This window comes from Sorex araneus, chromosome 1, assembly GCF_027595985.1.
Source record: "Sorex araneus isolate mSorAra2 chromosome 1, mSorAra2.pri, whole genome shotgun sequence".
Lineage (NCBI taxonomy): Eukaryota > Metazoa > Chordata > Mammalia > Eulipotyphla > Soricidae > Sorex > Sorex araneus.
In genome coordinates this window covers 198782922-198799880 of record NC_073302.1, presented here as the reverse complement: position 1 = coordinate 198799880, position 16959 = coordinate 198782922, and the positions used below count along the sequence as shown (strand labels likewise).

The following is a 16959-nucleotide window of genomic DNA, read 5'->3' as shown; positions in this document are numbered from 1 at the left end:
AGGAGGGGTGCATGAAGGAGGGTGCAGGGGGAGGTTACAGGGAGGAGGTGTGCAAGAACGAGGGTGCAGGGGGAGGTTACAGGGAGGAGGGGTGCATGAAGGAGGGTGCAGGGAGAGTAGAGGTGGCAGGTGTGGGTGAGGGTGCAGGGGGAGGGTGGAGGAGGGAGAGTGCAGAGGGAGAGTATGGGGGTGCAGGTGGGGGTATGGGTGAGAGCTGCAGGGTGAGGGTACAGAGAGAAGTACAGCCTGAGGGGTACAGGGGAGGGTGAGGGAGGGTACAGGTCGAGTCTGTGAGAGCCATATGGGCAGAGGTCAGTTCCCACATGGCAGGAGTCCCGCAGACCACAACATGCCTGTGTCCCCATGTCCTGTCCCACGTTGTCCCCCGGGGCCCTCCTGTCCCTCTGTGGCACAGCAGATCTGCTCCAGGGAAGGCAGGGGTGGGGTGAGCAACTTTACTGGGCTCTGGGGATGGAGGTTCGTCCACTGCTGCCACCACCAAGGTCGCCCACCCAAGGACCCGAGAGACAGGTTGGCTCTTCTCAGAAGAGCCGTCAGGACTGAGGAGCTGGTCCTCCCCCCTACACCCTCCCCCCTGCACTCTCTTTCCCCTGCATCCTCCCCTGCACCCTTCTACCTGCACCCCCCCTTACTCCCTCCCATGTCAGACCTCCCCCTGCACCTTCCTACTTGCACTCTCCCCCCGTTCCCTCCCCCTCCCCCTTCCACCCCTCCCCATATACCTCTTTCCCCTCCCCCTCCCCCGTGTTCCCTCCCCCCTTCCCTCCCCCTGCACCCTTCCCCCTCCACCCCGCCATGTACCTCTTTCCCCTGCACCCCCTCCCACCTGCACCTCCTCCTCAGTGCGCCCCCCACCATGGTGACACACCCACCCTGTGTCTCACCCGCCAGGGGACACTCCTCACTGCCCATCCACAGTCCTCATGCCCCGGCTTCTGTCCGGGCAGCGCTGGCCTGAGAAGCACGGAGGCCTATGTCCAGGGGCCCCCGCTGCCTCTCTGCCCCTGGTGCTCCCCGGCACGGCCTGACCGTCTCGACTCCTTCACCGCGTCCACTCACCCGTGCCCAGGGGCGGGCGGGCCTGCAGCCACCCTAAGGCAGGTGCGGCTCCTTCCAGCCGGGAAGGGTCCTGCCTGCTTCCCCCCTGCCACAGGTGGGTCCGGGCCAAGCCGTCGCTTCCCGCATCCACAGCACCTGCAGCGGGCACCGGCCCACGGCCCCTCTCAGGCCCCGCGCTCAAGTGAGTGCGGCAGCTCCCGGGGCCAACGCGCTGCCCGGGCATCCTCCTCCGTCTGCCGGGCCCCGAGACACGGCTGCCCCAGGCCCCGGGGGGCTCGGCACGGCGCTGCTCTCTCCGCTCCCGCGGCCCAGGCCCTGGCCCTTTGACTGGCCGCGGGGCTCACTGGTCCTTCCCGCCCCTGCAGCTCGCCTTGCGCCTGAGGAGAAGCTCCGTCAGACAGGCCTGCCCTGCCCGGGCTGACCTGCGTGTGCTCCCCAGGTGCCGCAGGACGAGTGGGGGGGCTGCCCCCCGGGGGCCAAGGAGGAGATCCCCTGCCGGCGCATGCGGAGCGGCAGCTACATCAAGGCCATGGCCGACGAGGAGAGCGCCGAGTCCGACTCCAGCCCCAGGACATCGCCCACGGCGGCCGTGCGGCCCGACGCCCTGCTCACGGCCACACAGAGACCGCTCGCCGACCTGCAGACGTAAGCGCCGGGCCCGCTGCCGGCCCGTCTCGGAGACGCACCCGGGGCCAGGCGGGAGCAGCCACAGCCAGGCCCAGGCAGCTGCCCGGCGGGTGGGGCCCTCCCTCCTTCCCTGACGCGCCCAGCTCTGCCCTGGGGGTCTCGGGCACCGCCCCCTGAGCAGGAACTCTGAGCCCAGGCCTGGCTCCACACTCCCGAGGGAGGGGCAGGCTCATTCCCCCAACCCTGCAGGGGCCCCTTGTGAGGAGAACTCAGAGGGTCCGCATGTGCCCGGTCCGGGCTCTCCTGCACACCCCCACCCATGGCACAGCAAGCACGGCCCCACACATGCCTGCTCCCGGCCAGGCTCCCACACGGAGGCCCACAGGCCCACCTGCTGCCCAGGCCAGCCCCGACCCACACCTGCCCCCCAAGGCCAGCCCCGACCCACACCTGCCCCCCAGGCCAGCCCCGACCCACACCTGCCCCCCAGGCCAGCCCCGACCCACACCTGCCCCCCCAGGCCAGCCCCACCCACACCTGCTCCCCCAGGCCAGCCCCCACCCACACCTGCTCCCCCAGGCCAGCCCCGACCCGAACCTGCCCCCCAGGCCAGCCCCGACCCACACCTGCCCCCCAGGCCAGCCCCACCCACACCTGCTCCCCCAGGCCAGCCCCCACCCACACCTGCTCCCCCAGGCCAGCCCCGACCCGCACCTGCCCCCCAGGCCAGCCCCGACCCACACCTGCCCCCCAGGCCAGCCCCGACCCACACCTGCTCCCCCAGGCCAGCCTCGACCTGCACCTGCCACACCCACACTCCATCTCTGAACCCCCAGGGCTCCGACCTAAGCGGTAGTGCACGGGGACAGCCACTCTGCCCTGTCACAGACACCCCTGCAGCACCTGTCCTGAGGACAGGTGGTCACTCACTGTCCCCTGCTCCCCGCTCCAGATGAGACTCAGGTGTCCAGACTCAAGCAAGTCCCCTGCAGACCCTAAAAGCTGGGCTTCCAATGCCAGACTCACGTGGTCACAGACACACACACATACTCACACACACACACACACACACACTCTCACACACACACATACACGCACATTCACACAGATCTACACTCCTACGCACTCCCGTAACACGTGTTGTTCACTCACACAGTACTCCTGTACCCTCACACATGCACTCATGCACACATACTCTCGCACTCACACACGTTCTCACAACACATAAATTCACACTCACGGGCACTCTGCTAACATGTACACACTGATCACACACTCACGCTCACATTCTCTTGCACTCACATACACACAAATCCACACTCAACACATTCTAACACACACTAATCACATTTGCACACTCACATACCTACACTCATGCACACATACTCTTGGATTTATACACATACATACCAACCCACACAGACTGATAACACACTGATCACACACATTTGCACACTCACACATACACTCATGCACTCATGCACTCACACACATGCTCTCGAACACACTGATACAGGTGTATCATACATGCACACGCACTCACACTCACGGCAACCACCTTGCACACTCGCCCACTCCTAGCTGTCCCCATCCCTCCACTGGCCCTGGGTTCCGTACAGGACACTGGGGCTTGCCAATGTCTGGCAAGGATGGAGAACGTTTCTTTCGGTGTCTCCTCAGAAGGACGAGTTCCATGTCTAGTGTTCAGAGACAGTGACGCTTGGGCTGCTCTGCAGAGCCTGTGGTGCCCTCCCTCACCTGCCCCCGCTCACCTGCCCTCCCTCACCTGCCTCCCTGCTCACCTGCCCTCCCTCACCTGCCCCCGCTCACCTGCCCTCCCTCACCGGCCCCTGCTCACCTGTCCTCGCTCACCTGCCCTCCCTTACCCACCCTCCCTCACCTGCCTCCCTGCTCACCTGCCCTCCCTCACCTGCCTCCGCTCACCTGCCCCCGCTCATCTGCCCTCCCTCACCTGCCCCCGCTCACCTGCCCTCCCTCACCCGCCCCTGCTTACCTGTCCCCGCTCACCTGCCCTCCCTCACCCGCCCTCCCTCACCTGCTTCCCTGCTCACCTGCCTCCGCTCACCTGCCCCCGCTCATCTGCCCTCCCTCACCTGCCCCCGCTCACCTGCCCTCCCTCACCTGCCCCTGCTCACCTGTCGCCGCTCACCTGCCCTCCCTCACCTGCCCCTGCTCACCTGTCGCCGCTCACTTGCCCTCCCTCACCTGCCCTTCCTCACCTGCCTCCACTCACCTGCCTCCCTGCTCACCTGCCCTCCCTCACCTGCCCCTGCTCACCTGTCCCCGCTCACCCGCTCCCCCACTCACCTTTCCCTCTCACCTGTTCCTGCTCACCTGCCTCCACTCACCTGCTCACCCGCCCCTGCTTGTGGCAAATGCAGCTGAGGCGCTTGTGCCGGGTGCAGCGCAGCCTTGCTCCCCTGTGATGGTCCCTTCACGGGGCACAGGAATGATGTGCCCATGGTGGGGGGGGTGGTCCCGTGCCCCCAGGATCCTCTGGGTCACAGTTGTCTTCATTTTGAGAGCTCCCAGGCGGGCACCGGGCTCCTCCATGCACGTGTGGCTTTCCCTGTGCCCATGGCCGGTCACTCGGCATGGGAGAGGTGGGCCCTACAGACACCCACTTAACTGCCTCCACGCCAACTTTACGTGGGCCACTGGGGGGTCGGTGAGGACCCGTGGGACAGGTGGGGATCCACAGGGATGAAGGACCTTCAGGGATCTGTTGGGACAGACACCCACAGGCAGGGGGGATCTGCAGAGAAAGGGACCCGCAGGGGTTGGGGAGGTCTGCAGGGACGGGGGCGTCTGTAGGGACGGGGGACCCACGGGGGCAGGCAGGGTTTGAGCAGAGCCTTGGCGCGGGCTGTGCCCCGTTCCCAACCCTCCTTCTCTCTCACAGCCAGAGGTGCCTGCAGACTGCCAGTGACATGCCCGCTGCCCACATCCTCGACCCCTCTGCCAACTACAACTCCCCGAAGTTCCGTTCCCGGAACCAGAGCTACATGCGGGCAGTCAGCACGCTGAGCCAGGCCAGTTGCGTGAGCCAGGTGGGTGCCTGTAGCATGCCTGCATCTCCCTGCCTGGGGCAGGTGGGGGCATCGGCCTGGAACTGGGGCAACCTTGGAACTGGGGTGGCCCTGACCTAGACTGAGGGCCACTGTCCTCTGCCCAGCAGAGGGGCCCAGAACCACCGCAGAAGGCCAGGTTCTGGCCACACAGTGCTCTGGGCAGTGGAGTGCCCAGCACGCCAGGGCTGAGGCCAGCAACTGTCCTTGCTGACATTGGAGCATGGCTGTGTGAGCTGCTCCCTAGCCCCCAGGCCCCACTGCCCCCACCCTCCCTGGCAGTGCCAGGCTGGGCTGGGGTGGACCCTCCCTGTGTCAGGCCTGTTTCCCGAGTCCAGCGGTGCCATGTGCCTCTGGGACCAGGACCGGGCCAGGCTGGGCAGCGGCCAGCGTGCAGGCCCCCTGCTGAGCTTCCCGCACACAGTGGTGGACAGGCTTGCTCTCAGGAGCGCCCGCACTGTGGGCTGGAGTCCAGCTCTGCGAACGCTGCCAAGGGCTGGGCCGGCCTGTCCCTTGGGCCCACTCTGTGACGGCTGTGCTGGGGGTTGCAGATGAGCGAGGCGGAGGTGAATGGGCACTTGGAGTCGGTGTGTGAATCCGTCTTCAGCGAGGTGGAATCACAGGCCATGGATGCCTTGGACCTGCCCGGATGCTTCCGCACCAGGAGTCACAGCTACCTGCGAGCCATCCAGGCCGGCTACTCCCAGGACGATGAGTGTGTCCCCGTGATGACGCCTGCCAGCCTCTCCTCAGCCATCAGACCCACTACAGGTGAGCCTGGCCCAGGTGGCATAGCGGGTAGACACAGGCATGCGGGTGTACAAATACACAGATACACAGGTGTACAAATGCATGGGTACACAAATGCATAGGTACATGGGCCTACAAATGCACAGGCAAACAGATATACAAATGCAGGGGTACACAGGTGTACAAATGCAGGGGTACATAGGTGTACAAATGCAAGGGTACACAGGTGTACAAATGCAGGGTACACAGGTGTAAAAATTCAGGGGTACATAGGTGTACAAATGCAGGGGTACACAGGTGTACAAATGCATGGGTACACAGGTGTATAAATGCACGGGTACACAGGCATATAAATGCAGGGTACACAGGTGTACAAATGCAGGGGTACACAGGTGTAAAAATGCAGGGGTACATAGGTGTACAAATGCAGGGGTACACAGGTGTATAAATGCATGGGTATACAGGTGTACAAATGCATGGGTACACAGGTATATAAATGCACGGGTACACAGGCATATAAATGCAGGGTACACAGGTGTACAAATGCAGGGGTACACAGGTGTAAAAATGCAGGGGTACATAGGTGTACAAATGCAGGGGTACACAGGTGTACAAATGCAGGGGTACACAGGTGTATAAATGCAGGGGTACACAGGTGTATAAATGCAGGGGTACACAGGCGTATAAATGCAGGGGTACACAGGTGTACAAATGCAGGGGTACACAGGTGTAAAAATGCAGGGGTACACAGGTGTAAAAATGCAGGGGTACATAGGTGTACAAATGCACGGGTACACAGGTGTGCAAATGCACGGGTACACAGGTGTATAAATGCATGGGTATACAGGTGTACAAATGCACAGGTACACAGGACTCCAGGTGACAGTCACAGGGCATGGGGACACGTGAGCTCCCGGCATGAACTGCCCCATGGTCAGTGTGATTCAGCCCTGTGTGGTCAGTGTGACTCTTCCATGGACCCTGACCCACGCCCATGGCCAGTGTGACCTACTCCTGTGGTCAGTGTGAGCCCCGTGTCCCTCCATGACCAGAGTCTTTGCAGGTGGTGTCCTGACAAGCCCATTTAATGCCTTGAGTTCACGTGTGTGGGGTTGGGGGGGTTATTTTTGACAGATTTCTTTTCCGATTCTGAAGTTAGCTCTTAAAAAACAATTTCAAAAGAAGTTATTTTAGAAGACATTTCCCTAGATGTGAAGTGTGAGGCTTATTGCAATGCCTCTTCCTTGCTTAGATAAGCACCAGTTGGGGGTTGCTGTGTGGTGTCCAGCTGGCCCTGCTGCAGCTGCCTCCTCCGCGTGCCTCCCAGGACAGCACCCTCGGGCTCAGAACAGCACAGGGACTGGCTCCCGGTCCCGGCTGGAGCACACTTTGCTCGCTCAGCCCGGGACCCTCCTTCCCCTCTGGACAGCCCGCGTGTTGGCCGCTGCCCTCTGTTAAACAGTGTTGTTTTGGAGGCAGCTGACTTACTTTACCTAGTTTCTTTTTCATCTGTGCAGTGATTCATCACATGGATTTACTTGTCTAAATATGTGTCACACCCGACTTTTCTGGAGAGAGAATATTGATGCTGGGGAGGAAAGTGCTGTAGAATTAGATGATAATGATTTTCGTCCCCGTCAGACAGAGTGGCTGGTCCCACTCTGTCACTGCAGACTTCGAAGCTACTAAAACCAGACGTTTGGAACTGGGACCCGGCAGCACCCACGTGGCTACAGCAGGCTGTCTTAGCATGGTTGTGTCTCCGTGGACACGTCTCAGGCAACAGAGTAATCCCCAGCTCCACACACCTCTCAGTCTTCCAGACTCATCACTGGAGCCCTCAGCCCCTCCACCTCTGCCTCGTCCCCAGGACCACCCCCACTGGGGCACGTCCAGACGAGCAGGGGACGCTGGGCACATGGCCCAGACCCCCACGCAGGAAGACGCCTCTCCTAGCCATGCCCACCTGCCTTGCTCAGCCTTGCCCTGTGCTGTGGGAACTGGAAGCAGGGAATGTTCTGGAACATTCTGGAAAGTCTTCCCGCAGTCTGGCACACCCTTTAGAGGCCAAGTGCACTTGGCTACGAGGTGGATCAAGAACCCTTCTCTCGTCAGTGCCCAGTGTCGCGCCTGTCTCAGGGTCGTGACCCTCAGAGCCCTGGGAGGGTGTGGGGAGCAGAGGTGACGTGGGCGCGTGGGCTCCTGCCGGCTGGGCCCACGCTCCTAGGCCACGGGTGACAGGGCCGGTGACAACAGCATCACGTGTGTGCAGCTCCCTGGGCAGGGGCAGTTCTCAGCACTGGCCTTTCTGGCCTGCTCAGTCCATGTCCCCCTCGCCGGCCGGCCCCTGGGCTCAGCACCGGCGCCTGCCCGGCCTGTGGCCCCGCTGTCCCTGCACGGCGTCCTCCCTCCCCGGCCTGTGCTGGGTTCCCGGGAGGAGCTGTGAGGGTGACCACCCACGGGGGGCTCTGCTGACCACTCCGCCCTCTCTCACAGCTGTCTCCTACACCAACTACAAGAAGACGCCACCCCCCGTGCCCCCCCGGACCACCTCCAAGCCCCTGATCTCGGTGACGGCCCAGAGCAGCACCGAGTCCACCCAGGATGCCTACCAGGACAGCCGGGCCCAGCGCATGGCCGCGTGGCCCCCTGACACCCGCGGCCTCTACAACTCCACCGACAGCCTGGACAGCACCAAGGCCCTGAGCCTCGCCCTGGAGACGGCCGCGGCCCAGCGCCTCGCCTCCGAAGGCCAGAGTGGCCCGGCCCGCAGCGGGGACAAGGCCGTGCTGATGTCCAAGGCTAACGGCTTCCGGCAGAGCCGCAGCTCCTCCGTGGGCATCCAGGTACCCCTCAGCCCCGACCTGCCCCTCTGGGCATCCAGGTTCCCCTCAGCCCCGACCAGCCCCTCTGGGCATCCAGGTTCCCCTCAGCCCCGACCAGCCCCTCTGGGCATCCAGGTTCCCCTCAGCCCCGACCAGCCCCTCTGGGCATCCAGGTACCCCTCACCCCAGGCCAGCCCCTCTGGGCATCCAGGTATCCCCGTGCACCCCTAGACTTGACCCTCTGTGGGGTCCAGGTACCCCATCACCCCCAGGCCTGTTCCTCAGCCGTGTCTGTGAGCCTGAATGGACAGGCCCCTCCATAAAGCAGCCGTGGGGCGTCAGGTGTGTCCGAGTCCCTGCCTGGCCCCTGCCCGGCCGCTCACCAGCACGGGTGTGGGGACTCGGCTGAGACGGATGCTCCATTGGCACCTGAGTATTCTGAGCTTCCAGCCCTGCGCCCAGCTGTGCCCAGCTAAACGGGGGCAGGAAGGAAGGTCCTTTGGGGTGGGCCCTGGGCACATCTCCTGGCTGCAGGGGGCCACATCTGGCCCCATTGCTCCTTCAACCCCTTGGTGTGGCTGGCCCCAGCCTGGGCAGCCACGCGCCTGCCCCTCGCGGCACATGCCCACTCGGCTGGGGCCGAGAAGCCGCGTGCAGGACCCCAAGCACCGAGCACGTGGGGAGCAGGAGGCAGGAGCTGCTGGAAGCCTCGCCCCCTCCCGCCCCCGCCGTGCCCGAGGGGAGGGGAGCGTGAGGCTGGCCAGAGCAGGGCCCCCTGTCGGGTGCTCAGGCCCCCACACTGCGGTTCATGTTTTGTTTAGGACTCAGAGTTCCCAGACCACCAGCCCTACCCAAGGTCCGATGTAAGTACCAGCCCCAGGCGCCGCATGAATGGGTCCCCCTGTCTGGTCTCCTCTTGGCAGCTGCTCTCCTGTCCTGAGTCTCTGCTGGACACACCCAGCCATGCAGACCCAGCACATGCACACAAGCACGCACACACACATACACACACACACACACACACACACACAGAGGTCCCTGCGGCGGGCTCAGAGCCTGCAGGTGCACACGGGAGGAAGCCAGGGTGGTCCCTGCACAGGTGCTGCGGGTCCCCCTCTGAGAGAAGGCGTCACTCACACTCGGCCCCTCTCACGTGCCACCTCTAACCACCTGCCACAGATGGGGAGCTGTGAGCCGGGTCCCCAAGGTCCTGGGGAAGGGGGACATTGTAGAAGCCCTGACTGCAGACTCCCACAGCCCTCAGCCCCCAGCCCCCAGGTCTGCGCCCTGCAGCCCCCAGCCCATGCCCCCGCAGCGCACGTCACCTCAGCGCTCAAGCTGCCCACCTGTCCGCAGGAGGTGCCGGCCCCCATGCCTCCAGCCCTCCTTCCTCAGGACTGTCCTCTCTATCCCCCCATGCCCCTGCTAAACACAGTACCCCGCACCACTCTGGAGTCTTCCGGGACCCCCCAAAGATGTCTGAAGGCCAGAGGCAGCCTCCAGCTCCTGGTTGATTCCCTGGCTCAGAGCCAGTGTCAGCGGTGGGCGCATGAGCCCCCAGTCAGGGAAGCCCCTCCCCCAAGCGATACCCCAGGGAAGCCCCGCCCCAGGGAAGCCCCTCCTCCAACAACCCCTGCCCTCCGAGCAGGAGGGGACGGGGGTTGACACGGGTCTGTTTGCTGACACTGGAAGGAGCTGCCGGAGGCAGTCAGCACCTGTGTCCATGCACACGCTGGGCCCTGTCTCCTGGGGGCTGCTGGGTCTCAGTCAACCCACCCGCGGCTTCCTCAGGTGCATCTGTCCGTGTGTGCGTGTGCATGTGTGTGTCTGTGTGTCCGTGGAAGCGTGCTGACACACTCAGAGGCTGTCCTCAGGAGCACCAGCACAGGGGAGCCGGGCTGGGGGCTGCGGGCGGGGGGGGGCAGAGCTGCTGAGCTGGCTGCACCCCACAGCCCTGACCTCCCAGCCCCACAGGCTGCGGCAGGCCCCCGACGGACACACGGGACATCCAGGGGCGTGAGGAGCCTGAGGTGCAGGAGGTTGGCTGGAGCAGAAACAAGTCTTGAGGCCTGAGTCTCACCTGAGATTCAGCCCATAGCCAGCTCATGGATCCTTCAGGACCCCCGGACACCAGGAGTCAGGGCTGAGGAGCAGGGGCCCCCGACTCGCAGTGCCCAGGGCCCACCGCACAGCCCCCTCATAGCCTCTTGAGATCTGAGTCCCCGACCTGGAAGGACCCTCAGAGCCCTGTCAGAGCCTCCACCTGACAGCTTCCCTGCTGAGTCCCCAGAGAACCGAGCCTCCCCCACCTGACAGCCCCTCACCTGAGAGGCCCGCTCAGAGACCCCCCACAGCCCTGTGCAGCACACACACCTGTGCTTGCATGCACACTCACCTCTCCTCAGCTCTCCACCCCACACCCACACACCTACACCCGCACCCACACACCTGCACCCGCACCCACACAACTGCACCTGTACCTGCACCCACACACCTGCACCCGCACCCACACACCTGCACCCGCACCCACACACCTGCACCCGCACCCACACACCTACACTCACACACCTGCACCCACACACCTGCACCTGTACCTGTACCCACACACCTGCACCCGCACCTACACACCTGCACCCAGACCTACATACCTGCACCCGCACACCTGCACCCACACACCTACATCCACAAACCTATACCCACACACCCGCACCCGCACCCACACACCTGCACCCACACACCTGCACCCGCACCCACACACCTGCACCCACACCCACACACCAGCACCCGCACCCACACACCTGCACCCACACCCACATACCTGCACCCACACCCACACACCTGCACCCACACTCACACACCTGCACCCATACTCACACACCTGCACCCCGCACTCACACACCTGCACCCACACCCACACACCTGCACCCACACCCACACACCTGCACCCACACCCACACACCTGCACCCACACCCACACACCTGCACCCGCACCCACACACCTGCACCCATGCTCATACACCTGCACCTGCACCCACACACCTGCACCCGCACCCACACACCTACACCCACACAGCTGCACCCACACACCTGCACCTGTACCTGTACCCACACACCTGCACCCGCACCTACACACCTGCACCCAGACCTACATACCTGCACCCGCACACCTGCACCCACACACCTACATCCACAAACCTATACCCACACACCTGCACCCACACCCACACACCTGCACCCACACCCACACACCTGCACCCACACCCACACACCTGCACCCATGCTCACACATCTGCACCTGCACCCACACACCTGCACCCGCACCCACACACCTGCACCCGCACCCACACACCTGCACTCACACACCTGCACCCACACACCTACACCCACACACCTGCACCCGCACCCACACACCAGCACCCGCACCCACACACCTGCACCCGCACCCACACACCTGCACCCGCACCCACACACCTGCACCCACACACCTGCACCCACACACCTGCACCCGCACCCACACACCTGCACCCACACCCACACACCTGCACCCGCACCCACACACCTGCACCCAGACCCACACACCTGCACCCACACCCACACACCTGCACCCACACTCACACACCTGCACCCATACTCACACACCTGCACCCCGCACTCACACACCTGCACCCATACCCACACACCTGCACCCACACCCACACACCTGCACCCGCACCCACACACCTGCACCCATACTCACACACCTGCACCCAGACCCACACACCTGCACCCACACCCACACACCTGCACCCACACTCACACACCTGCACCCATACTCACACACCTGCACCCGCACCCACACACCTGCACCCCGCACTCACACACCTGCACCCATACCCACACACCTGCACCCACACCCACACACCTGCACCCATACTCACACACCTGCACCCACACCCACACACCTGCACCCGCACCCACACACCAGCACCCGCACCCACACACCTGCACCCGCACCCACACACCTGCACCCACACCCGCACCCACACACCAGCACCCGCACCCACACACCTGCACCCGCACCCACACACCTGCACCCGCACCCGCACCCACACACCTGCACCTGCACCCACACACCTGCACCCGCACCCACACACCTGTACCCGCACCCACACACCTGCACCCGCACCCACACACCTGTACCCGCACCCACACACCTGCACCCGCACCCACACACCTGCACCTGCACCCACACACCTGCACCCGCACCTGCACCCACACACCTGCACCCGCACCTGCACCCACACACCTGCACCCGCACCCACACCCACACACCTGCACCCGCACCTACACACCTACATCCACACCCACACACCTGTACCTGCACCCACACACCTGCACCTGCACCCACACACCTACATCCACACCCACACACTTGCAGCTGGACCCACACACCTGCACCTGCACCCACATCCTACACCGACACACCTGCACCTGGACCCATACACCTGCATCCAAACCCAGACACTTGCACCCAGGCAGCTTCCCTGAAAGCCCCCTGGTACCTGCAGTGTCATTTTGAGACCAGGCCCTTGTGTCTCTGCTTGTGGCTCGGCTCCCACAGTCCTGCTCTCCTGCAGCTTGAGGAGCCTCACACACCATCCGAGGGCGGGTCATGAAAGAAGGGAGGCAGGGGCCTGGCACTCCCGGGTGAGAGTTCCTCCCATCACGAGACGCTCTGAAGGACATGGAGGCACCCCTAACACGCTTCATCCAGCTCAGGCAGAGCACACAGGCCCCACTCTGCACAGACAGCCCCACGTCCACACTTCTGTGTGTCTGGGAGCGCCTGTGCTTCCCTCTGTTCACACATGCACGGGAGCAAGTGCCACCGCACGCCTGATCCATGCCCTGCCTTGCCTGGGCCCACTGCAACGGGTGGACCCTGTCACGGTGCAGGGCTTGAAAGGGGACTTTGGGGAAAAGAGGTCTGCAGGAACAGCAGTGGGATGGGTCAGGCCTGGGAGTTGAGGCTTTCTCATAGAAAACAAGCTAGAACCCCCGGCTCGTGGCTCCCCAGGCTTGTGGCTCTGGGACATTCGGGGCACACACCCCGCAAGGCCCAGGCAGAGTCCGGCTCCCTGCTGGGCTGGCGTGACCTCATGAGGGGTCAGTGCTGGGGCTGGAGAGGCTGAGGGAGGCAGGCCCTGGGGTTTCTGTGACGCGTCTGTGTGTCTCTGAGTGATGCCTGCAGTGTCTGTGTGATGAACGTGACATGTGTGTCTGTGTTATGCATCTATGTATCTCTGAGTGATGCCTGTGGTATGTGTCTGTGATGGAACATGACTCGTGTGTGTCTGTGGTGTGTGTCTGTGTATCTTTGAGTGATGTATGAATAGTATGTGTCTGTAAGATGTGTGTCTTCTGTCTTTGTGATTGCTGTGTGTATGTCAGTGTGATGTGTAGTCTGTGGTGTGTGTCTGTGTAATGTATGTGATGTGTGTCTGGTGTGTGACTGTCTGACATATGGCATATGTGTGGAATGTGGTATGTGTGACATGTGATATGTGTGTCTCTGTATGACATCTGTCATGTGTCTATGTGTCTCTGGCATGTGTTACATATGTGTTGTATGTGGTGTGTGTCTGTGTGATGTATGTAAATATGTGCTAAGTGTTGTGCATACATATGTGGTGTATACATGTGTCTGATTGTGTGTAGAGAGTTGTGTGTTGCTGTACATGTGTGTGGTATAGTGTGTGGTGTGTATGTGTGGTGCATAAATATGTATGTGATGTTTATGTGACTTGTGTAATGTGCATGTCTGCTGTGTGGTGTGTATTGTGTGGTGAATACATGATGTGCGTGGTGTACATGTCTGTGGTAATCATGTCTATGTGTGTCTGTGTGGTGCATGTCTCATGTGCATGGTGTATGTGTCTGTGTGGTGTGTGTCTGTGTGGTGTGTGCATGATGTGTGTGGTGTCCGTGCCTGTGTGTGCATGCATACCTATAGCCCTTGGTTGCCCAGTTCAGTGGTTTACTTGTTCCTGCGTGGGCTGGGCTGTGAGCAACCCCACGAGGACTAGCACAGAGCACACCGCCAGGCTGACCTGGGCAGCCATCCCCCAACAGCTGAGGCTGCAGGACTCTGGGGAACAGGGGGTAGTGGTGCAGGACGGGGACTGCCCCACACATGCACCTCCACATCTGTGTCCTCACCGAACCACGGCGCCGTTAGTGACAGACACAAGCGCACACTGGCAAGCCCTCGCCATCCACGTCCCTGCTCTGAAACGAGCTGTTCTGTGTTGCATCAGGTGGAGACGGCGACTGACTCGGACACGGAGAGCCGGGGGCTGCGGGAGTACCACTCGGTCGGCGTGCAGGTGGAGGACGAGAAGCGGTAACTTTCCCCTTCCTGTGGGTGCTGCCTCCCTGCCTCTGGGGTGAGGCTCCTGCAGCTGTGGGCAGGAGCCCAGGGCCCGCTGCTTCAGGGGAGAGGTGCCCTCCAGAGGCAGGGCCCGTTCAGGGGAGACCAGGCCAGGCCAGAATGCACAGCCCCCTGCCCTCCTGCCCCTGAGGGCGAGGGTCCAGTGTAGGGCCCCCATCTAACATGAGGCCAGCTGTTGGAGCCCCCAGCACCGGTGTGCCTGGCAGGGCCAGAGGGTGACCATCTGCCCCACTGTCCCTGGGCCTGCAGAGCACCTGACATGTGCGTACACACCCCACCCCAGGCAGTGGGGGTCCAGGCAGCCCACCACCCTCTATGTGGGGCTGCTATGCACGGTACAGGTAGACCGTGAGTTCAAGAACACCACACCACAGGGGTCCCCTGCAATTCCCAAGGAACAGACCGGTAAGAGCAAGGGCCAGAGCATGGGTACATATGGCACACACACATGTGCATATACTCACACACGGGTATATGCACATACATATACATGCACTCACATATACGTGAAGGTGGTACATGCATGAACTCACATGTGCAGGTGGCGCATGTACTATGTGCATACATACTTGCACGTGTACTGCTGATGGCACACATGTACACACATATGTACACACTTACATGCATTTGTACATATACTCACCTGCAGAGGTCACCCATGCACAGAGGTCACACATGCATATCCTCATATATGTGCAGGTGGTGCACACTTATCCTCACATAGACCCACATATGCTTACATGTGCACACGTACACATACACATACACCCCAATGGCACATGCTTATGTGCACATGTACACAGCGTATCATCAGACTTATGTACACACACACTACTTGTACCCACAATCACTTTCGTACATGTACACCACCACATATATACGTGCATGTATGTACTACACATTGCATTCATGCATGCATACGCTGTCTCACCCAAGCATATAGACACTATCAGTACACTATCAGACACTATCACTACAAGCATATAGACACTATCCCATTATGTAATGCTACATGAGACATATGTCATAGCACACACATGCTATGTACCATACACATGTATGCACACACACCACCACACTCTGGGTACAAATTCCTGCGTACCATACTACATGCAAGTACGTGCTATACCACATACACACTCAGACACATGCATACATGTATGTACACGTGTATACCACCACCACCACCTGCCCCTCACACAAATCCTGCCCCTCACACCACCTGCCCCTCACACAAATCCTCACCCAGTAATAGCTGAGCTGGAGACTGGCAGTGTGATGGCTGAGTGCTCTTAAGGGTTGGGGTCAATGTGCTTTCAGACCCCCGCAGAGGCGGGTCCCTTCTGCCGCCAGGCCGAAGGAGCCACCGCCAGCAGCAACGCAGGGAGGTGCAGGACAGTGAGTTGGCCCTGCTGGGGGACAGCAGGAGAGCGTCCAGGGCTGGGGGGACTCAGGCCGGCTCCTGCCTTCGCAGGCACGGGCGGTTCAAGCGCTCCAACAGCGTCACGGCCGCCGTACAAGCTGACTTAGAGCTGGAGGGCTTCCCGGGACACGTGGCCACCGAGGACAAGGGCCTGCAGTTTGGGTCGTCCTTCCAGAGGCACTCGGAGCCCAGCACGCCCACCCAGTACGGGGCGGTGCGCACAGTGCGGACTCAGGGGCTGTTCAGCTACCGGGATGACTACCGCGCGCCCCCGGACACGGTCAGCCTGCCGCCTCCTGACCCCTGGCTGGAGCCGGCGCTGGAGCCCGTGGACGCGGGCAGGATGTCCCCGTGCCGCCGGGATGGCTCCTGGTTTCTGAAGCTGCTGCACAAGGAGACCAAACGGATGGAAGGGTGGTGCAAAGAGATGGAGAGGGATGCGGAGGAGAACGACCTCCTGGAGGAGAGTGAGTGCAGGGGCGGGGCTGTGACGGGGCGGGGCTTGGAAAGGGGCGGGTCCCGGGGAAGGGGTGGAGCCGGGGCGGTGCCCTGGATGGGGCAGGGCTGGGGGGGAAAGGGCAGGGCCAGGAGGGGTAGGGAGGGCTAGGGTGGGGCCCGGAGGGGCAGGGCCCGGGAGGGGCAGGGCTGGGAAAGGGGCGTGGCCTAGGGAAGGGGCGTGGCTCAGGTCTGGTGTGGGGCCAGGGAAGGGGCGGGTCCAAGGCTGGGGGCGGGACC

The 16959-nt window shown here is 62.2% G+C and overlaps 1 protein-coding gene across 12 annotated transcripts in view; it reads left to right on the top strand.

Annotated features, from left to right (window-relative positions):
* Positions 1-16959, top strand: part of DLGAP2 (DLG associated protein 2) — a 256731-nt gene that overhangs the window by 228474 nt on the left and 11298 nt on the right. For 11 of the 12 annotated variants that reach the window (XM_055123931.1, XM_055123928.1, XM_055123925.1 and 8 more), the window contains 7 exons: positions 1520-1725; positions 4631-4778; positions 5348-5567; positions 8043-8392; positions 9193-9234; positions 14668-14753; positions 16276-16691. In XM_055123931.1, the coding sequence (XP_054979906.1) occupies positions 1520-1725; positions 4631-4778; positions 5348-5567; positions 8043-8392; positions 9193-9234; positions 14668-14753; positions 16276-16691 (1468 nt within the window). The remainder of the gene's footprint in view (positions 1-1519; positions 1726-4630; positions 4779-5347; positions 5568-8042; positions 8393-9192; positions 9235-14667; positions 14754-16275; positions 16692-16959) is intronic. The other variant, XM_055123927.1, reaches the window with a different exon arrangement.